This window comes from Berghia stephanieae, chromosome 8, assembly GCF_034508935.2.
Source record: "Berghia stephanieae isolate SIO BIC M18660-M18661 chromosome 8, UCSD_Bste_1.3, whole genome shotgun sequence".
Classification (NCBI taxonomy): domain Eukaryota; kingdom Metazoa; phylum Mollusca; class Gastropoda; order Nudibranchia; family Aeolidiidae; genus Berghia; species Berghia stephanieae.
The window spans coordinates 15,520,868-15,544,474 of record NC_088367.1 but is presented as its reverse complement, the minus strand read 5'-3'; the positions used below and the strand labels follow the sequence as shown (position 1 = coordinate 15,544,474).

At 35.6% G+C, this 23,607-nt stretch overlaps 2 protein-coding genes across 7 annotated transcripts in view; one reads left to right on the top strand and one right to left on the bottom strand.

Moving 5' to 3' along the window:
* Nucleotides 1–1,045: 1,045 nt before the first annotated feature.
* LOC144978237 (uncharacterized) lies at nucleotides 1,046–21,954 on the bottom strand. 4 transcript variants are annotated; one of them, XM_078924056.1, is made up of 12 exons: nucleotides 21,807–21,954; nucleotides 16,391–16,532; nucleotides 15,223–15,329; nucleotides 14,611–14,726; nucleotides 12,913–13,027; nucleotides 11,882–12,188; nucleotides 11,418–11,523; nucleotides 8,867–9,018; nucleotides 8,274–8,371; nucleotides 7,425–7,511; nucleotides 5,788–5,874; nucleotides 1,046–2,882 (listed from the first exon to the last, which is right to left on the bottom strand). In XM_078924056.1, exons 2-12 carry the CDS (start codon nucleotides 16,482–16,484, stop codon nucleotides 2,811–2,813), a joined length of 1,341 nt encoding a protein of 446 aa, XP_078780182.1. In that variant the 5' UTR covers nucleotides 16,485–16,532; nucleotides 21,807–21,954; the 3' UTR covers nucleotides 1,046–2,810. The 4 variants fall into 4 exon arrangements, with proteins under 4 accessions (XP_078780182.1, XP_078780180.1, XP_078780181.1 ...); XM_078924054.1 differs by having other exon boundaries at nucleotides 8,867–9,021; nucleotides 21,807–21,953; XM_078924055.1 differs by having other exon boundaries at nucleotides 8,867–9,021; nucleotides 16,391–16,528; nucleotides 21,807–21,947.
* Nucleotides 13,367–23,607, top strand: part of LOC144978236 (uncharacterized) — a 34,035-nt gene continuing 23,794 nt past the window's right edge. Inside the window, exon 1 of one of the 3 annotated variants that reach the window (XM_078924051.1) lies at nucleotides 13,367–13,493. The gene's annotated coding sequence lies outside the window, so the exon portion shown is untranslated. Of the gene's footprint in view, nucleotides 13,877–18,581; nucleotides 18,693–23,607 lie in introns of those variants that run through there. The other 2 variants (XM_078924047.1, XM_078924053.1) reach the window with 2 other exon arrangements.

Below are 23,607 nucleotides of genomic sequence, written 5' to 3'. Positions count from 1 at the left end.
TCCTTTTTACCGCACGTTTATATCGTTGATAGCAAGTGAGTAATCGAATTCAGAAAAATGGCATTCCCGTACCTCACGAGTTTGTTGCGTGGCGCTAGAAGTGATGTTTTGGAGAGTGGTGTAGACGATGAAGAGGATTTTGGAAATGAAAGCGATATCGAACTAGAAAGAGAAGATGTAAATGATGGTGGGGATGGACAAGACGAGGCGTTAGCACCCGATCAAGGTGATTCGGACACTGAATCGGAGTCCGAGATTGACGAAAATGACGGGAATGGGGGTGCGGGGAACGAGTTTTTTTTTTAATATTTTTTTTTCCCAATTTATTGAAATCAAAACATGTCATGTTATATATCATTCGAAAGCAAATTTATCTGGCTATAAAAAGGAATCAAAATTATAATTTTATGTCATTTGGTTCTCGTTTAATAATTTTTAAACTTTGTGTTGGTATTTTTTTGTTAAGAGTTATGCCCCTTACACTGGGCCTCAGGGGAATTTTTTATAGTAAACACCGGGCCTCTATGGGTTAAAAGGGCATACGGTATTTACATTGTGCCTTTCTAGACTCAAAGCATGGCCCAATTGGTCAATATGATAGTAGTGACCCGAGACCAAGTGCCTCTCAGTGATTTTTTCTTTTCAACAAATTATAACATGTATAAAACAGTTCTTCTTAATATCAGTAGTCCTTCGGACCCATATGGTCCATGGAGACGTGAAACTGATGATAGCAATTACTTGTTACCCTTTGGATAGGACACCAGTCAACTGCAAAGTAGTTTCTATAAGATCTTTCAAATCCAGCTACCCAATCACTGCTGGGTCAACAGGGGGATCAGAAAAAAACACAAACTTCAAACCATTTTGATTTTGTCCCCTTTGCGTGTGAAGTGAGTGCTCTACCAGCTAAGCTAACAGGACTCTGTATATATAGTTCCATCTGAGTTAAATGTGTTTTAATTTTTCTGGATGTCTTAATTAGAAATTAACAGGCAATAATGCCAACCATATTTGGAGAGCAAAAGAAAGAAGAGAAAATACATTAAAAATTATATATGTTTATTTTTACAACATGCATTACGAAGACAATAAATACAATTTTTTTTTTTTAATCCATGCAATGTCAAGTATTTACAAATTACACTTTATTCAATAAACTTTAGTAAGCCTAATGAAGAGAAACTGGTTGTGGTGTTATTTTTGTTGCTGTGTTAAGTAAATGAATGGAAGGAGGTCAGTGTGATTTTGGATGATGTGAAAGACTAATGGAAGCAGTGGATGGAATTGTGTCGTCAAGGAGAGGAGACCGGCAGAATTGATGGAGATGTGAGGATTCGCTCAGACAAAAGAGTGAGTGAGTCTTTGGCACAGGCAGGAGAAAGCAAAGATCGTGAGCATCTTAAAGGCTGAAGATATAAAAAAGGAAACTCCAGTTACCAGGGCTCCAAGGAGCCATACAAGGGACAAGTGAGGGAACGCAAGTCCATGGACCTAGACGATCAACATGCCCAGGTCACAGAGAATAAAATATGTGCCTGTTTCCACAAGGCACAGAGAGTGCTCAGTGCTAAGGTTGAGATTGACATCACTCACCCCCCCCCCCCCCCCTCATAAAGCCATAAAGACGCATGAGGGGGAAAGAAGTAGTCATCCATAAAGGGTGGGCCCGGTTCACCTAAAACCGACTATCTTGTGATCATTTTAAGACATCATTTTACAATACAAGTACAAGTGACTTGGAAGTTGTGAGTTTACTGGGGGTATCTAAAATAAGAACTACGTAGTGGCCGGTTTGACTTGATGTAACTCAATATATCCAAAATATGTCTTGGAACAGCATTGACAGAAAAAGGAGTGTCGAGAACTTACTTTTACATTTGTGTGTGTATGTGTGGGTGTGAGAGAAAGAGAGAGTTTGTGTCATGCGTTATAACAAGCAAACATTTTGAGAGTCAATTAAATAAAACTTCTTTACTTAACAACGGCAAACAAAAAATCACAACAAATAATAATTAAAATGCATTTACGAATTACAGCAACTGGAAATGAACAAATTTGTATATAATAATATATTTCACGTTTCAGTATATAATAATCTTATCCTACTTTGCTTGTTTGATAAGTAAAAATTTTATTCTTAAACTGGCAAGATAGAAATTTGTATCAAATGACACAGATAAAATGGTAAATTTGTATAACTGAAAGAAAAATAATCATAAAAACATTTGACACTAAAATGAAGCACTTTGGAGAAGAGTAAGAGAGGTTTAAAACTTAGATGTACTTTAAAAATTACTGTGTTGTTGATTCATATATCGTTTATACATCACTTCACTTCCAACACGGTGAACAAAAAAAACAAAACAATGATGGAACTTCTTAAAGCTTCAAGCAGCTACATTTGCTTTACACCCAAAATTTTCTGGGAAGGAGTGATAACCCAATAAACCGAAAATAGCTTGACTAAAATCATTTTAAAATGTCGGTTATCATTTTAATTTCAGTTTATATTTGTTGACAAATTTAGCTCAAAACCAAAATAATTTTAATTTCAGTTTATATTTGTTGACAAATTTATCTCAAAACCAAAATACATCCAAAAGAGATGTGTTGGCCTCCTGAGTTTCATTTTATTTTCGGTTTTCACTGCACTTCTATTCCTAAACAAGAAAAACAATAAGATTTCGTGTTTTTATTATTTTTTTTACCAGATGCTCAATAGGTGGGAAGTGTAATCCTGCAAAATTATTATTTAATAGTATAACTTCCACAAGATCATAAAAAAAAACAGCTCTTGTCGCTTCATGTTAGTAATAACGTCCATGTGACTGGGATGAGTAGCCTGGTCTTGCCTGTGGTCCACCCTGAGAATAAGTGCTCTGTAAATAAAAGGAAAGAAAATAAAAAAGAAGGCTATAAAAATCATTTATTGCATATGTATCCATTTAAAACATGCTTTTTTTTTCATGATTTAACCCTTTATTGGCGAGATAGAATTTCTTTTGCATCATCATTCCTCTCATCAATCAGTGCTTCCAATGCCCAATTAAAAATGTAACAAAAGTGTCAGGGCTGTAGTGGTAGGTATCGATTCTACTATCTTGAACAGCTAAGACTGTAATAATTGATAGAGTATTGTTGTAACGGCCATGAAACGAAGACATAATTAAAGGTCTGGTGTTAAATCAACGAAGACTTAATCAAAGGTCCCAATGCCATCTGTATTAATTCTTATTACAACACTGCAAGGCCACCGCAGGGTCCCAGTGAGGGTTCAGTGAGCGAAGAGGATAAAAAATTATATGTCCTGAAGATGTTTCAAGAACTTGCGGACACTCCAACACGGTTTCCTCGAACTCCTCGGACAAGCAAAAATGTTCGAGGAAACCATACATTGCCATTGCATTTGATGGGGGAGGAGGGGGGGGTGGCAATGTGCCTCAGGGGTATGATCTTTGCTTCATACCCGAAAGATACCTAGTTCGAATATCTACCGCGCTATGTGGTCTTCAGCAACCCGCCTCCCAATAGCTCAATTTGTCGCGATGTGCTGAGGCTGACATATGGGTTTTCCAGTCTTCCCTTAAAATAGACCCTAAGACAAATTTCTGCTTGAGGATGAATAAAGAGAACTTTATTATTTACTTTAATGATATGTTACAAGGGGTTGATGTGTGTGTGTGTGTGCGTGTGCATGTATGTGTGTGTTGGGGGGGTGGAACTGTATCACAACATTCATTTACTGTGGTAGCCGCCCATGATCATGGTGCGTGACATTGAAATTGAAACTAATGGTGAAGTGGTAAGAAAAAAACAGAACGGTGCCTTTTATGTGAAACAGCGATGGGGTGTGTGAGTGTCTGCTTTAGTATCATACTGCATACACACACATGCAGGTTAGACAGATACTGCATACACACACATGCAGGTTAGACAGATACACGCATACGTAACTGTCAATGACATAGTAAGTCATCAGTGGTTGAAATCACTGGACGCATAAAACCATTTAAGTAACTAATTAATTTTTCTTACATTGGCTGGGTGAAATTAGTTCAAGGAAACAGCATTCGAGGTAAAAATTTGTTCGAGGAAGGAATGGAATGATAACAAAGAATAATAAGAAAAAAATTTGGAGATGATCTCCCAAAACTATAACAATACATTCAACTGTTTCCCTCCTAGCCAAGGACTCTGGTGGGGGTCAGGACAAAACCTAGTAATCTCATTCCAAGACAAAGACAGAAAGCATGTTGGAAACAGATACAGGGGGATAAAAGACACAGTGAGTCCCTCACTGCCCACTATGGGAGGTCAGGAACCCCACTCAGAACTGCTCAAATTCACGGTAGCCTCCCAAAAATGCTCTGTTTCTCGGAATACGATTTTAAAAAAACAATTTCCAACACAGAGGATGCGAGAATATTCAATTCACTGCATAAAACAAGGGGCTAGAGCTTAGTTGATCCAATGTTCAAATAAGTATTTAAAACTAAAAATCTACAGGCATTCACCATGGAAATCAACAGCGATGCCAGGAAACCTGAGTCAAATCACTGTGGTTAATTTCTAGGTGAAAATGTAAAAACATGACATGAGGCTAAAGTAAAGTCAAACCTCGCCATTAAAGGGTTAAAAGCAATGTCAAAAGATTAATCAAGCCACTGAAAAACTCACTTTATATAGACTGATTTGTTGATTAGGGGAGGTCGCCCCAAATCCATAAGCTTTTTTCTATACCTCAAATTCTAACAGCTCTAGCTGCACAAAGGTTCAACTGAACTCTTCACTGTTTGAGAAACTCTTTTGATTGGTTTGATGTAAATACACAAGAGGTATTATTGGTTAAAATACAGATAATAGATTAGCAAACCCCCTCGCTCCAAATATGTATGCTCATGCCTCATACCCGTGCACGGCTTGCCCCAAACCCGTACAGCATTAAATTTAGTCATACATATGGTAGAATTTCACTTTTGGTTGATGTAAAAAGACGAATGGTGTGGATATTTCAGGTTTCCCCTTTATCAAATGACAAACAGATTAATATAATACAAAAGGCATGATAGTAATGGTTATTGACATGTATGGAAATGGTGTTACTATTGGTTTTGAACCCCTTGATTTTAGAATCACATTTAATGGATATGTGAAATATAAATGCTGACATTGTAAAATTAATATGATCTTTTGGATACCAGGATTTACAGTTCGGATTTGGAGCGAGGCATGTAAGGTTTTGGGGCATGGTGTAAAGGGAGAAAAATACGCTTAAAAATCGTTTAATATTTATTTTAGTGGCAAAGACTTACGTAAACGACAAATTTAACATCCCTGATTATCATTAAAATCAAAATTGTACACGAGCAATAAAGGAATATATTTTTACTGTCGATTCATTATAGTGGTGCAAATTAAAAGATTGTGTGACATATTGTGGTAGACTACTTGGTTTCAACTTGGAAAAGGAACCAAATTCCTGCACTGTCGGCTAGCTTTATTTATGACAATATTTCAAATTACAGTTCATAATGACTGGTATGAATGTCGATTTTTATGTGAAGTTCAAGACCTTTTGATCACATAAAAATTTTTTTTTTTAAATGCCGTAAAAAGTAAATACACTTAAAGGTTTTGTAACACACTTTGAAGCGGATGGATTTGAGATGTGTAGGATTTGGGGCGACCAACTACCTCCGATCAATAGAAATGGTAATAGTCTATAAAATGACACAGGGAAGAGAGAAACAAATGAGGGACACAGAAAAAAAGCAGCTGACTCACTGAGCTGGCAGAGGATGTTGGGTAATTTGCTCCTGGCGGTCCCGGCTTGTTACGTGATGGATATCCTGCCACAAAACTGCCAGTGTTCTAAAGAAGATAAAAAATCGTAAAGACATCTTTCTTGCAATGATAGGATAGTTGATATCAAAATAGCAACTCTAGGTTCTCAACTGGTGGTCCCAGTCTGCCACCCAACATTTTTCTCTTTCGTTTAAATCTCGGGCTTAGTTACCTAATGGTTGATTTCAAAGCATCATTCTTCAGTATCATGGTGATGATGATGATGTAGATGCCGTTTTTTTTTTTTGGAGTTTTTTCTGATGACTATTATGTTACTAGTGTGCATCTGTGTGAATGTGTCTATGTCAGTATTGTATTATGTTATAAATGTGTAACCATATGACAAATTGCCATTTTTTTGAGGACAATAAAGATATATTATTATTATTATTATTATTATCTATTACACACTCCATTCTAATACTGAAAAGATTCATTTCACTCATCAAATGAACAGCTTTGTTTTGTAAAATACTGGTTAGAATCAGTGGGGTTACAGGTCGTGCTCGGTAAATTCACCATTGGCACTTGAAATATTACAAATTTGAAAATTAAATGCCACAAACAAGCTGCGTTTAAAAAGAAAATAACACCCTTTCACAATGGCACAATTAGATCCTGCTGCCTAGGTATTCCATGAGGGAATATAAATAATCCATCAAAAAGGATGTCTGAGTCTGATGTCAACAGGAATCACCCATGTTGTCCAAAGCTGCAATATTTAATGTTAATTTTTAAAATAAAAATGACAAGGTGGATATTCCTGTCCGTTTTTGTCATAACAGGAAAGCTTGAATAGACAATGAGTGTGAAATGCTCACATTGTGGTGTTATGGAATATAACATAACTCTTTGTAAATGATATCAAGAACATCTTGTCTACTACACGTTGCATTTGTGGGGGCATTTTCATAAGTATTTTTTGTGCGGCAGGTAGAAAACAGTATAAAGTAGAGTGAAATGTAAACATATAACAATGGAAAAAAATATTTAAAAAAAAAAAAAAAGATATGCATGTAATTTGGCTATTTCCCTCTCATTGAAGGATCCCAGTCCCTGCTAGAGTAAAATCAATTTTCAGTCTCAATCAAGGACAAGTGAAGATAGCAAGCGTTGTTTTGTTTATTTTTCAAAGTTTTGCAGCAATGGGATGATTTTTCTCTCTCTTTATGTGCCTGTGTGCTCAATGTAAGTTGGGTGTGTATGCGTATCATTGTGAATAATGACAAGGTGTGAAGAAGAATGGACTAAGAAAATTAAATATCCCAGGTCAATTCAATGCCAATAAATAGGATGATGATGAAATCGTCAAAACTGACAAGTTCACATGAAATAGTAAGGCAAAGAGTACAAGTTCAAAGAGAGAACAGAGGAAGACACTCCTAAAACAAGCTATCCATGGTACCCATTCAGATCACCTTTGTGTCCTAAATACTCACACATCTACACCGACATTGCTATGTTGAGGAGACAGAAGGATTTATTCAGGCCCCTCCAATCATTGTTAACATTATTTACCAGTGGATACAAGGATTAGCTTTCGCTGCAAGGGTCTCCTGAGAATCAAAACAACTTACCTTGGACTGCTGTTGTTGTTGTTGTAGTTGTAGAGCTTGACTTATTAGAGCTGGTTGTTGAGTTGGCACCATAACCCGAATCTGGTTCTATACACATAAAAAGAACTGGTAATTACACAGCATTTTGCTTCTTAACATTAAGAAAATGGGATAAACATTTGGCACCAATACCTGAATCTGGTTCTGGACAAAAAATTATTTTTTAAAATATTGATATATACACAATAATTGCCTCCTTAACATTACGTTGATGAAATAAACTTTTTGTTACCATTTCTCGAATCTGGTTTGATACAAAAACAGAATTGATATCAACATTTTTTCCTGAATCTTAAGAAGATACAACTATATGATGGCATAAGGAAGTGATACAGTTTTCAGCGGGGGGGGGGGGGGGGGGGGGGGGGGGGGTGAGAGAAAAAAGGAAAGACAAATAATTTGTAGAAGCGAGAAAAAAAAAAAATAAGAATGAAAGGGGAGGTAAGAAAATGCAGAGGACATTTTAAAAGCTGGCAAATAAGAGATTCGTTTTGTTTTTGGGAGCTTGTAAGGACAATTAAATATCATTTTGATGTAAAAAGAGGGAGACTACAGGATTCGTGGAAGAGGTTGGTGGAGAAGGATATTCAGAGAGCCAAGTCATGGGCATATTATATAGAAATTGGTGAGAAAACAAGGAAAATTAATATATTTGTCAACAGTCTATATTTTGATTAGGGGTGAGAAAGGTGGTAATGATGATGACAACCAAAATTACAATGATGATGATGAAGATGACAACGTTGATTATGAATAAGTTAAAGAGAGAAAGAAGGAAAAATAAGAAGTGCTAAAGGATTATCCACACACCTGTCCCATTTTGTATTTATCCTCAAAGCCTGTCTGTTTCTGACCAGCTGCAGCAGCGTGCTCCATGGACTGCTGCAAAGCAAGGCCTGCATGGTAACCTATGTGGAACAAATGTGCAAATCAAACCATTTCATACTTTTGTCAAGTATTCAGCGCCATCAATCTTAGAGCATAAATGAAAACAGAAATAATCGACAAACAAAACCCGAGTTTAATTTTTGTTTTTTTTTAATCACAATATTATTCTGGTCCTAAAAGAAAAAAAAGAAGAGAAAATAATAAAATAAAGGAAAAAAAGAACGGTGCAAGAACACATAATGTGAATTAGAAAACTTGAGCCAACATTGTTGTCATTATCCTCATAATAGTGAATATTGATTATAACAGCTCAAAACAAAGCTTAATATTTACCATGGACAATGAATAAGAATGCTTCTCTTTCTATACAAGTCATAGGCACAATGGAGTCCACTCATCTACTTCCTGAATAATAACAAGCTAATTATTGTTTGGATAAATCTCACAAGTATAAAAAAAAAGTTCTAAGACTATAAATCAATTTAACAAAGAAAATACCAAACCTACAAACATACCTGGTTGCTGCATACGTTGTATGGGATACGCAGCAGGGAACTGCTCGTTGAGAGCTTTCTGTGGGTGTGATTGGGCGTAGTGACTCGGGTAAGACGTGAATGCTGACTGGCTTGGGGGCCCTGGGTATTTGCTCGAGTTGCTACTTGCTTGACTGCTGAGATTGGAAAGGTGGTGAGAGAAAGGGAAGGAGGGTGAATTTAACATAACCAGACTTGCCACAAAAAAACACAATGTGACTTCACTTTTCATAATTTACTCAAGCATAAAGCACATTTCTTCAACAAGAATCACACGCAGGATAACAGAATGGTCTGAAATTTTTCAAACTCAAAATTTGTTTTTTACACCACTCTCAATAGTTTTTAGGTCAGTAAAACAATATATAAAATCTCCTGGTGCTTTGAAATTGTGGGAAACCGGATTAAGATTTTAAAGAAAATGTCAGTGGTGAATCCAAAAGTCAATAGTCGACAGTAAAAATGTAAACAAAAGCCCTTTTCCAATAACTTTGACTTCATACCACCGCAGTTTCATTCACTGCAAGATAATTGATATCATTGTCAAGAAAAATGGCAAGTCGAGCTTTTTAAGAAGTCTAAAAATGGCACAGACATTCTCTCTGCATAAGTGTAGACACAGAGATGTCTTCATACGCTGGCTCCACTCATGTCAAAGAAACAGAGGGATGATGATGTGGTGGTGGTGGTAGGGATGATGATGTGGTGGTGGTGGTTATAGTTGCAGAGACGCCAACTTTAAATTTGGCTCACAGGAGTTTCAGACACCACTCGTAGGAATTTCAATGCCGAAAGAGGACTTTCCGCACAAAAGAAAAAGGAATTGGAATGGTATTTGGCATTGTGTTTACATATTGTATAGTTCTAAATAGGTAACTGATTAGGATTATATTATGATACATAAACACATTGCCAAATACAATCCCAAAGTTTCCTTATTTTAAATGTAGTAAAGCGCAGAACCTTAATGGTAGAGATACTGGTGGTAGTGAGAATGATGTGGTGTTGGTGGTTGTAGTAATAGTGGTAGTGATGATGATATGGTGCTGGTGGTTGTAGTAGTAAAGGTAGTGATGATGATATAGTGGTGGTGGTTGTAGTAGTAGTGGTAGTGAGAATGATGTGGTTTTGGTGGTTGTAGTAATAGTGGTAGTGATGATGATATGGTGGTGGTGGTGGTTGAAGTAATAGTGGTAGCAATGATGATATGGTGGTGGTGGTTGTAGTAGTAGTGGTAGTGATGATGATATGGTGGTGGTGGTTGAAGTAGTAGTTGTAGTGATGATGGTGATGTGGTGGTGGTTGTAGTAGTAGTGGTAGTTGCAGTGATTATGATGTGGTGGTGGTGGTTGAAGTAGTAGTGGTAGTGATGATGTGGTGGTGGTGGTCGTTGTAGTAGTAGTGGTAATGATGATGTGGTGGTTGTAGTAGTAGTGGTAGTGATAATGATATGGTGGTGGTGGTGATTGAAGTAGTAGTGGTAATGATGATGTGGTGGTGGTGGTTGTAGTAGTAGTGGTAATGATGATGTGGTGGTGGTGGTTGTAGTAGTAGTGGTAGTGATGATGAGGTGGTGGTGGTGGTTGTAGTAGTAGTGGTAGTCATGATGTGGTGGTGGTGGTGGTTGTAGTAGTAGCGGTAGTGATCATGATGTGTTGATGGTGGTTGTAGTAGTAGTGGAAGTGATGATGATGTGGTGGTGGTGGCTGTAATAGTGATGGTAGTGGTAGTGATGATGATGTGGTGGTGGTGGTTGTAATAATGATGATGATGTGGTGGTGGTGGTTGTAGTAGTAGTTGTGGTACTGATGATGATGTGGTGGTGGTGGTGGTTGCAGTAGTAGTGGTAGTGATGATGGTTGTAATTCTAGGGGCAGTGATGATGATGTGGTGGTTGGAGGGGGGGGGGGGGGGATGTGTCCTTGGAACAATTTGACCTCGCCGGAATTTGACGGAAGTTGCCCGGAGCCCGGAATTTTTTGCTCCAGACCGGAGTTTTTTCCGGTGAAACCGGAGTTTTGGCATCACTGTAGTTGTATTGGTTGTAGGGATGATGATATGGTGGTGGTTGTAGTAGTAGTGTTGTGATGATGATGTGGTGGTGGTTGTAGTAGTAGTGACGGTAGCTGTAGCAGTAGGGGTGGTAGGGATGATGATCGGGTGGTGGTTGCAGTAGTAGTAGTAGTAATAGGGACGATGATATGGTGGTGGTTGTAGTAGTAGTGGTAGTAGGGATGATGATGTGGTAGTGGTTGTGTTAATAGTGGTGGTGGCAGGGATGATGATGTGATCGTGGTTGTAGTAGTTGTGGTGATTGGAACGATGATGTGGTGGTGTGTGTTGTAGTGGTGGTAGGGATGTTGATCGTGATGTAGTAGTTGTGGTGAGTCTTTTTAAAAAACGGAATTGGGATGGTGATGGGTGGAGATAAACCACCATTTAGGCGAAAAATGTTCAGCCCTGAGACTTAACAAAATAAATCCAAATCGAATTATACTATGCACAAACACATCATTCCTTATGCTTGCCTCACCTGCTGACGTAAGAGCTAGCAGCAGCAGCCACTGCTTGTTGTTGCTGAAATGACTGGTTAGCAGCGTAAAGGTGGCTAGCTCCTGGAGGCTGATAGGATGAGCTCTCTAGATAATATATGCAGATAAAAGGAATTTAATTTATTATCTATTTTCTTACAAAGTTAAGTGGCTAACCATGACATAAAAACGTATAACATAGAATATTTTACAGCTTATAAATTAAACCTTGCATATACAGAGATACAAATTATTGAAGGTATCTCAATCCATGATGAAAATCAAAAGAGATTTTACTGATGCTTAAAACAACAAATAAATTTTCATTACTTTTTTTAAAATATAAAATTCAAAATGATGATGAAATGAAAAAGTATATTAACAAATGGATAATTTTATAGTAGCATATTCTAACTGCAATAATAACTGGTTTATTTTAAAATATAGAAAAAAATCCATATCTTACTGTAATCACTAGCCTGTGAGTGTTGAGCTGGGAACAGGTGACTGGATGGGGTGGCAGACTTGGCCCCAAAAGAAGTGCCAGGGGGCAGGTACTTGGATTCGGAATGAACAAACTTGGACTCGCCATGATTTGAATACTTGGCTTCAGAGTGGCCGTATTTGCTTCCATCCGAAGGAGGTGGGTGTGAGAACTTGGGGGCTTCCCCTGGCCCACCTGTGGCGCCATGGGGCTGATACACTTGGTAGTTGGAGGAAGAGGAAGAAGACGATGGAGGTGGTGTTGGGCTTCTCTGTCGCTTGACCCCACTCTGTATATAGATACAAATAAATAAGTAATGCCTTAGAATAAATCCATTTAGTTGTTTTGTGAGTCTAGTGCTCTGCTGTGAGCTACTAGAACACCATAACAAGGATCTACAACAATTTCTTTACAAAAAACGCCCCCAAAGAAACTGAAACAAACCAAAAAAGAATAAGTGAGTTATATTTCAAAATGCGTTCAATCACTCAAAATAAGTAAATTTAAAGACATGAATAGGGTATCTGGTGATCAGTAACGCACGGGTTTCACTACAATATGGGAAATAAAAAGCTCTGAAACTGACATTGACACACTAAGAAAATCCACAAATCGTTTCCTTGAAGTTGTACCAAATTATAATAATGTAAAAGAAATTGATAAAGACATTACTATTATTCAAATTTGATTTGACTTTTAAAGTGAAACCATGAATTTCAACGTCCAACATTCAGTGAAATAATACTATTTTTTTTTAAATCAGTGAAACCCTGTTATATCACCATGATCTGGGACAAGGGAATAATTGTCATTATAATAAATAGATTTGATCCTTTATATATCTAGAGGAATAATTGAAGAATTGTGAAGAGTGTTGAGCTGAGTGAATTCATGGAAATGTCCTGAATAAATGCACATATCTATTTTCGCTTTACTTATTATAAAGCCCACAAAATCATGACTACAAATACAAGGAGACAAAACAAATGAGTAATTGAGTGATGTAACATTACAGGAATGACAGGCTTGTAGAGTGTAGGTCTCCCATGCATGATCATATTGGGCTGTTGTTGAGTAGGGGGCAGAGTTGGATGTTGATACGCTGGCTGAGAAACTGTTGTCATTTCACTGTGAGAGTAGAGGAAAGGTAAGATTATAAATTAGTATTACAATTGAAATTTTTAAAAAAAAGGCAAAATAAATTAAGATCCTTTTAAAAAGGTGCATTTTGAATAATTAAAATTAAGCACATTTTCAGTATTTTGTATGTGTAATGATTGAGATTCTAAGGGTTGAATGAGAAATTTATTGTAACCTGTATGAAAGATGTATGAATGCTAATTATGAACAAAGGGATGTAACCATGTATATATTTTAGTGTAAATTAGTAAAGTAAGAATTATTTCCCTTGAATCTGTATATCCCGCTATTTAGTCAATTATAGTTATTTGCCCTTTTTGTCTACATGTATATAAACAGGATGTAAATAAAATCATCGTTCACAAGTGCTTACAAGAGCCTTCAGAGTTCATTCTTTATTTCACCACGTTGGCTATCCAGAGCCATCAGGCTATTAAGAGCCTTGAACATAACAGTATGTTTTTATTTCTTTCCATCAGTCAATTTGTTTTACAATCCTACATTATTACCCCATCATGGGATTTACACTAAAGGAAGCCAAAAACGGTAGGAGCTGCCTGAAGCCTGTGATCGTGAAAAGTCTAACGAAAGAGTGAAAATGGAGAGGCTTCGTATGGGAACAATACAGACAATGGACGTTTCGGGTACAAACCCTCCATCAGCAGAAGTGGCAGCAGCAGCAGTAGCAGTTTTGAGTATGAGTGACGTCATATTTCAAGGCTCAAAGATAATATTAACTAAGAGGTTATTATGCAAAGGGATACGATGTGGATGTTAGTGGTGGTCAACCCTGGTTTTGAGTCTGTGTGGAGTCAGCATTCCTAGCGACTTGATCAGGTGAGTTTCCCTACGTCGGCGGGCGAAATGTCCGAATGGCAAAAACTAAGCACACACTGTACATCGCAGTGGTCAGGCAGATTGAAGTGTCAGGCCACTGCTGTGTCTGCACAGTTCGAGATGTCGCGCAAGTGCTGTACGAATCTGTCACCCAGCCTCTTGTCAGTCTTGCCAATGTAAGCAATCCCACACAGGAAGCATGTAATGGCATAGACTCGATTTCGATTACGGTCTGTGCATGTAAACAGCTTCTACTACTTATTCTATCACTACTACTTCTTCCAATATTACAATTCTAATATGTCTTTTACTTTCCATTATTTTCTAGTAGATTCCTGTTCCTTCACACACTGATCTCCCAGTATCACCCCAATCACTCCCCTGGGACACCCTACCCACTACCCACACCATGCTAACATTTCATTCATACTCCAACAACCATTAAGTACAGACGATACAAGTTATTTTACATTCTATTTTATTTGTTTTCCACATTAATTTGTGTATTGTTGTGCTGACAAGGGTTTGTACCTGAAACGTCCATTGTCTGTATTGTTCCCATACGAAGCCTCTCCATTTTCACTCTTTCATTAGACTAAAGGAAGTCATGCTTTCACTGTATCATGAAAACTATCAACAAAATAAGAGGCAAGCAAGCTCTCAGAAAAGGCACTAAAACAGTTTATACATAGTCAACCACAGAATATAAGGCAAACAGACTAACTGCTACTTACTTTTGTTCCTTTCTTCTCCTAGTCTCAACTTCCTGGTGCAAGACTTTCTTAAGTTGAGAAAACAGTTCATGCTTTTGAGCTTTAAGCATTTCCATCTTTTTCTCTAGAGCCAAAATCTTAAAATGAAAAACCAATTGAATAAAAAGCTTGAATTGCATGGAATTGACAACACAACTAAAGTTTTCAATTCTTATAATTACATATTTTTGAAACAGTGCAACTTGGGATCACGACAGGTTTGGAAAGTGAAAAGATAATTTCACAAAGGCTGTATAAAAATACACTGGGATGTGTTCAGACACTGCAATTCTAAGAAGCGTCGCTTAGCCTTGGCAATATATCCATCGTAAATATAAACGGCCCTTGAGCTATGCGTAGCGCTGTGGAACATTCCTAGTTACTTTACGGTCATTCGACTACGATTAATGAATTCTTTCTTTCTTTCCTTTTTTAAAATATTTGAATTTGACGAATTGACTGATTTCAGTTAATTGACTGAGAATTTACAGGTCTACTTTATGAATGAATGATTTCTTTTTTAAAATTCCGATACCCTTTCACTGTGAGGAACAGCATATAATGTCAATATTAATTTTAGATTGGAAGGCTTACCTGTTCTTTTGTCTGTTCCAAAGTCAAGCTATCTTTTTCTTCCTTCTTTCTCCTTTGTTCTCTCTCCCTTTCAAGTCTTTCCATCATTTCGTCTTGCTCTTGCTCCGCTAAAAATAGTACCAATTTAATAAAAATTTTCAAACATTAAAAAATCATTTAACTTACTGGTTACCAGAGATTTTTGTTCCTAGCAAAACTACGGGTTACTAGGCTCTTTTGTAATTTATTTTCAAAGAAATCACAGAGGCAGACTTACCTTAAGTAAATAATGATTTAAAAACCAATTTAAAGTAAAAACATTTAAGAAAGCTTACTAAACTGAAATAAAGAATAATTTAAATTCCTTCGATGGTTTTTCATAATTTTTTTAATTAACAGGAAAAAAGAAAAAAATCCAAAAAAAAAATCAAGAGAATTAATTATCTATTTTTCATGGTCATTTGGTTATGATATCTTCATATCGTTACTATATATTGAAAGTCACATTCTATTTATAGATCAAAAAACTTTTTTTTTTTAAAAGAAAGAAAATTAAAACACAGAAAACGTTCAGACTCAATGTGTCCATCTAAATATAGGTCTAGTTTTGTTTAGTGTGGAAGGTCTGTGACATTACAAGTTCCAGTCATCCGGTTTTCAATGGACTCAATATGCTCGCAGAAAGGGTAGCGATTACAATCATAGATTACTGGTACTAAAGCATCATTTGTCGGTAATTAGTAGAAATAGAGAAACACAAAACCGATGGGGTTCAGTATTGGCAGTCAATGACAGGATGCATTTTACCAATTCCTGTTGGTAATGATAATTATTGAGTTAATTGCAAGATTCAATTTCTTTCAAATTCATACATTCTCCCTTTAGTCTCTGGTTACAACAAACTGGATTGTTTCACCAAGAGAAGAGTAACAAGATTGCGACTCAGCCACATCACTGTATATCTCTTGGTTAAAAGAAATTAAGATTATAATGTGAGAGTAAACTGTTCAAGGTTTTAAAAATCAGCACAAAATAAGATTATGATTTTTGTAAACAAATTTATAAAATAAACAAATAAAAAAGACAAATATCATGTAAGATTTTTTTAATATTCTTATTTTTTCATCAAGCTTTTAAAAAATGAATGAATTCTCATTAGAAAAATAAGAAAATCTGCCATTGTCAATACCTCGTTTCTTTTTCTCCCTTTCTCTCATGATATGCCGCTTCAAAGCCTCATACATGGCCCTTGTCATTTTGGGCCTTTCCAGGAGTGCAGGCATCTCTGAAGTTACTTTGTTTTCCTTTTTAGTAGATATGGTGATTTCTATCTAAACGGCGAAGACAAATAATTATCAGATTTATTTAGTGTAAAACACCTATTTTAGGCATACAATTTGCACAAAAGCACTATTACTATTACAATATACATCACTGCTCATAGCCAGGTACTCATTCATATCTTAGTAATGTGGTAAATGTATGCAAAGGCCATAATGCTGAGGCCTGATTGTGACGATCATTGCACTAACACATGTGTGATCTTGAATGAAGTTATTTCTAAACGTTTTAACAGTAAGTCATGATCAATAGTGTCAAAATTGATGATAAATCAAGAATGTTAAGAAGTGTGCAGGTTTTCTCTATATAGGCAGACTGAAAGATTTCGTCCACTTCCATGAAACTAGTTATTCAATAATTTTTTATAAGAAGGGAAGGTTAGAGACAGGACGATAGTTTTATAGACTTTCTTTGTCAAGATTAATTTTTTTTCAGTAAGGGTTTAACATACGCAATTTTGTAGACATCAGGCACGACACCCAGTTTAAGTGATTTATTCATGATGAGAGTGATGGATGGTATCAATTCTTTTATGCATAATTTTTAAATGTCAGTTTTAATCGGATCTAACTCACAGCTCTTTGAAGCAGCCGAGAGAATAAAGTTTTTGACTTCACTCTTGCTGACTTCGACAAACTGTGAAAGACTGTCACCAAAAATCAGTTCAAAATTTGTATCTAAAGCATAAGTTTCTAATTCATTTCTAATCAAATTATAGTAGGTACGGAAAACCCAAATTTAGATTATATAATTGTTGTCTTTAAGTTGCATTCAATAAGTAGAACTTTTTTTCCTGATTAAAATGGTATAAAAATTATTAAAATTGGTTAAAAATTTAAAAAGATATGTTATTTCGAAATTTGTAGAAAATCGCCCAAATTTGGGCTGCTTTGAAAGCAACCTTTTGTCTGTTTTCAAAATGCCGTATATTCAAGCCAGACCTCTGTAACTTTCTAACAATACACATCTTTTTATTAAAAATATGTGTATTTTTTTCCTGAGCTCAACTCTAAGTAAAATAGAAATAATTTGCCCCCAAAGTAGCTGCAAAGCCAAAATTGTCAATTTCAATGCGAAGTTACGAAATATCAGCGATTGTGCCCCTTGCCTGAGCCGGCGTATGAGTGAAGTGAATACGGCAAATGTTGTAGTTGTAGTTTCGTTTTCAGTTGGCTGGTGAACGCAAAGCTATAAATCTTGCTTTTGTATACATCATTTTAAAGCTGAGATTTAAAACTTTCTTTTGATATCAGAATCGTCCAAATTTTCAAATTTTTCTTAATTTTTTTATCAATTTAAAGTTTTTAACTTGAAACTTCAAACTTTGAAAAAAGTCATAAAAATGCGAATCTGGTATCGAATGAAAGCTTGTTCAATTTTCTTTCTGGTGCAGCCATTGACGTTACTATTAATAGTACTGACGCGATCAGCCGAGCGGAGAGAAAAGACGACCGTCAGTTGCGGTGTTCAAGTAGCGGAGCGCCGGTTCAAAAATCGGAGTTTACTCCTCTTCTTCAACTCAAAGCCATGAAATAACGGCAAATCCTATGAAAAAAGCATAAACATTTTTTAAAAGATGAAGATTTGAGATTTAATTTGATACCAAACACGTTTTATTTGACGGACTGAAGATGAGAAAAAGAGCGTGACGATTTGAGTTGAAATTCTCGGTTTGCTAATAAAGCAATGACTCGATAAGAGGATTTGCCGTACCTAATAATAGTCATCATTACACCTCGGATACAGCGACCTTGAATCCAACAAAACCACAGATTCAATGAAAACTTTTTAAATCTGTTTTTTTTTCCCTATTTAGTTAAGTTACCTTTACACTCAACAAAGTTCATAACCCCACACATTGGCTACAATGAAGTTATCAAACATGCCTGCTGGAGACCAGACTGTCATGTTAAAAAATCTTGACCGCTTTCCAAACTCAGAGAGCTTTATTCCACAACGCCAGTCTGGTAGACCACTTTCAAATCATAATACATTAATACTAATACTACTCAGGGTGTCGGTAGGGGTAGGGGCATTGTGTGTGTGTTTCAAGAGGTGGCATGATCCAGTGATAGTGCTAGCCGCAACGACACTCATACAGTGACATCGCAATGGGATGACTTTTCTCTCTATGTGCCTGTGTGCTCAAGGTAGGTTGGGTGTGTATGCGTATCATTGTGGATAATGACAAGGTGCGAAGAAGAATGGAGTAAGAAAATTAAATATCTGAGATAACGACTGCTAGGGAGGGAGGGGGGTGGGGGGTGAGACGACCCATTAATCTTAACCCATTAACCAAGTCAATAAGGAGTTAAGGGTCAACTTATGAATGTCTTATTGCTTGCATTTTTATCACCAACTTTTAGTACTTAAAAGGTTACCAAAAGCAAAACCTCAAATTCAGTGAAACCTGCTATTTCGAAAATGACCTCCAGTCATATCCACTTTATTGTAACCAAGGTGCATTGCACTTTGGTAACCGTCCATTTGGCACTCTAGCAGTGAACTAATAAATAGCCAAGTGGCTGTGATCCAATTCTTAGTGATGGAAAAAAGATCCATAGATTTTCTGTTCATGGTAGACTTTAAAAAATCATTTATGTCTCATTTTCTATATAGGACGAATTGCCCTATCATTTGGTGTTTCTTTATGTTTAAATAAGGGCCAATTAAATATCCTTTTTCATCGTGGATAAAATGGGGTATAATAATTTAGCTTTGAACAATTTAAAACATCAAATAGTAACAAATCAAATTTCTTGTTGGTGCACATAATTTAACATCTTTAACTTTTTATCAAAATAGAATTCAGGCCCAAATTTTATCCCTCATGTCTTGAAATTATCCCAGGAAAAAACCTTACTCAAATATCAAGGGCCATTTTCGAAATCCAAATGGTGATAACTATCTGCAATAGTTTCGGGCCACAAAATCAGCCAGTAAATAAAAAAGGCAAAGATAAGTATATTTTTCAGCCTTTAAAATAAAACTAACATAACATTTTCACAAAGAGAGGAAATATACGAAATTTTAAAACAAAAACTATAAAATGCCCATTAAAAAAAGTTGGAAAGTATGTACTCAAAATAAAAACAGAGTAAATAATAGTACTGAAAAAATTACGGACTAAATTTAAAATATCGTCGGGCAGCCATGATGAGAAGATAATGTAAACCATAGCATTTCGGCGCAGAGTTAAAAAGTGTCTGCGCATACCTGAAATTTGGCATGAATAAAGTTTAGATGTTATTCTAAAATCAAGCGTTTTTATTTTCAAAACACACGCTGTAAATAAAAAAATAAATTCATTTGAAAATTTCCAAATTTTAACTTCTTATAACTTCTGGAATTTTTAATGGATCTTTTCCTTAATTGGCACCATTATTATTATTATTAATTAATTCTAATTCTAACCCTTGACTTGTCCACCAGCTCGTCCACATATGTAAAACCAACCTTTTCAACCTAAACAAACGAAAGTTTGTAAATAATGGTAGAGTATTGACTGGAGTTTGAGTTGTCGTCTCTAACTCTAATAAATATTTGATTTAGAGTTAAGTTAGGCAGTTTAGTGAGCAGCAGCAGTTGCAGTCAAATTTTGACCCAACTCGCCCATAGGAAAGTTGTGACTGGAAATTGCCGTTCGCGTTTTGGGGGGTTCAATTAAAGATGCATAACTTCGTTATAAAGAGGAATATCGCAGATATTTTGGTATCATTATTTTCGTCTTTCAATTTCCTTTTAAATGGTGCCAATTAAGGAAAAATCCATTAATAATTCCAGAAGTTATATGAAGTTAAAATTTGGCAATTTTCAAATGCATTTATTTTTTTATTTACCGCATGTGTTTTTAAAATTTAAACGCTTGTTTTTAGAATCACATCTAAACTTTATTCATGCCAAATTTCAGGGCTCTATATCGATGCGCAGACACCTTTTAACTCTGCGCCGAAATGCCATGTTTACATTATCTTCTCATCATGGCTGCCGGGCGATATCGATATTTTAAATTTAGTTATGTATTATGTTAAATTTAGTCCATAATATTTTCAGTACTATTATTTACTATGTTTTTATTTTTAATACATACTTTCCAACTTTATTTATGGGCATTTTATAGTTTTTGTTTTAAAAGTTCGTATATTTCTTCTTTGTGAAATCCGATATTAATAATATCGATATTTTAAAAATACCAATTGCTTTGATTTTAATTTATTTTTCCATCAAGTTTCTTTCTCATATGTTTAGATATGGTTATTATCATTTTGTATCCATATTCTAAAGGCCTTAGCCTTATTAATTATTATGGTAAGAAGTTCTACTAGTTATAAATTTTGACAACCCTACACATTGAGAGAGAAAGGAGGGGGGGGGGGAATAAAATTATATTAATTGTCAGTTCAAATGATGTAATAGCAACAAACCCAAAGTGGTTCAGCAGAATTTTTTAAAGTATTAAAAGCCATAACTTTCCTTCTAATTATAATAGGGAATCTGTTTCAATTTATTTGAACTCTTTCAATCTACCATTTTATTTATATGCAATTAAATTGCCATAGGTAAAAATAAACTCATTATGTCATTACACAACATTATATCTTTTCATTTACTCTCAAACCCTTTTTTATTCTCTATGTATTAATTAAAAGAGGGTAATTATTTGCAATTGTTTCAGTGAGATATTGGGGATAAATCCAAAAGTGATAGAGCAAATGCTTTCTTACGTCTAGCCGAGTTTTTGATTATGTAACATTTGCGTCATATTATGTAATAATGTGTTAAATTTAAATGTTTATCTTCCTCTTTATTAATGTAAATGCATTGTCCTCGATAAGACGAACATTTTGGTATACAATATATGATAAGAACTCCATATTGACTGTTTTAACCATTTTTTATTAACATCACGCGTTTTCGGTCACAACTTTGCAATGGTAATTTTGGGGTAAAAATCGGTCTGAAATTTCAGACTTTGAACTGCCGTAACTACATTTCTAATCAAGATAGAAACAAAATTCAAACTGTTTTGTAATCTGTGTTGCCAGCTCTTTCATATGATATTGGTTTCAAGCGTGTGAGGTACATTTAGAATTTCTATTTAACTCCCTAGTTAAGTTACGAAGAGTCAAGTGGCAGTTCAAGTTCAAGTTCAGTGGACAGAATCTGAATCAATCAGAAGCCGAATCCGTATGCCACCATATCATAAAGAGTACAGGCAAACGGTTAGCTAATCAATAGTAAAATATAATATATAATAGTCGTACCCTTGATGCTCCCCAACTTAAAAAAATAATCAAGACTAAACTTTTAAAAACGATCTCGATATCAACATTGATTATTGACAATGTTTGCAAACATAAGAAATTATAGCAGAATAGAGTGTTAACAAGCGGAAGTAAAAAGTGAAAGCAGGTGGGGAACTGTGGGAATGTGAAGGAGCCGACGAAGGAGCCAAATCAATTTTGCATTTTTTTTAAATGGTAACAAAACAAGTCAAGAAAAAAGTCTAATACTAACAGCGTGGACAGTTGTTTATCATATATTTTCTGGTAAATTTATAATGAAAAATTAAGAAAGTAAATTGAAATGAACTGTCATTTTCTTTTACCATTGTTTTGATTAGCTACGTATCAGGGAGAGTCAATTAGCAGCGAAAGAATTGTCAGATTGGTCAATTTGTTTTTTTGGTTACACATATTTACACATATTTAATTCGTCCTTATTGTTTAATTCATTGTGTTTTGTTCATAAAGGGGAAACTCGAAACGTCCACAGTATCTGTCTTCGTCTAATAAATTGAAGCTTATAATTCAATACTTATCGTTAGTCTTGGTTACAAAAATCCAAATGTGTAATATTTTTCTTGGAACTATCTTTTCCGTCCACCAGTGGAATATACAACTGTGTTTTCCGTCCACCAGTGTACCGAATACACAGCTGTGTATACAGTACACCGGGAGAGATTATAAGGGCTAAACTTTTGACCGAGCGCGAGAAGGCGAGGTGGCCGGCTGTTTTAGCACAGCGTAACTGTAACCGGGGTGGGGTGAGTTAGGAGTTCCTTTCTAGGCATAATATTTTCTTTCTTTCTTTTAATTTTTTTTTTTTTTACTCCCGTGGCAAAAAATTCTTAATCTTCAATTTCAACAGGTTGACACCATTGCTGGTGACTCGATAAGTTTGATCGACTTTTAGCAGTTTTTATTTATTTAATTTTACTTACTTTCAAGTTTATTATTTTAATTTAGGACACAGTGAAGACTTTGGATACTAGACGCTCTTTCCCGAAAAAGACATGTAGTTTAATTCGTACACTTGTAATTGGGGTCAATAGACATGCATTTTAAGCTGACTATTGTGTTTTTCTTACTTATAATGCCAGGTTTAGTCGAGGTTTGTTGGATATAATGACAACTTTATACTTGATGAAATTGTTCTAATTCTATCTGACATAATTTAAAGATGAGAAATCTTCTTTACTTTAAATACAATAAATTAATTGTACATTTTAATTATTTTAGTACTTCGTTATGATAGTTATTGAAATTAATCGACTAAGTAAGCTATTGAGTCAAAATGTATTGCCTTGTGCATTCCTTATACGTAACAACATTATGAGTCCGGAGAAAAACGAAACAAAAACGAAAAACAAAACAAAATCCGATCAGAAAAAAAAAGATAACAACTTTATAGTTATAAGGTCTTGATTATGTTTCAGGGAGCCTTAGAGAGATATGGGGTGGGTGAGATGAGAGAGAGAGAGAGAGAGAGAGAGAGAGAGAGAGAGAGAGAGAGAGAGAGAGGTGTTAAGGACTGCTTTGTAGCTACTTGTACTCGCAAGATTTTTTTGGCTCCTATCCTTATTTATAAAGTTACGATCTTAGGACACTTTTGGTAAGGCAATATCGGCGTTGGTCGCTAGGAAGATGATGGGATCTCCATTCGTTTTAGGACTGTATTGTTTTTAAAGGTTTGATGGCGCTTATAAAACATTGAGGTCATTTTAGAGCTAGTAGAAAGGAAGAAAATGGGATACAAGTAAAAAATAATTATAGTTTTACAAGT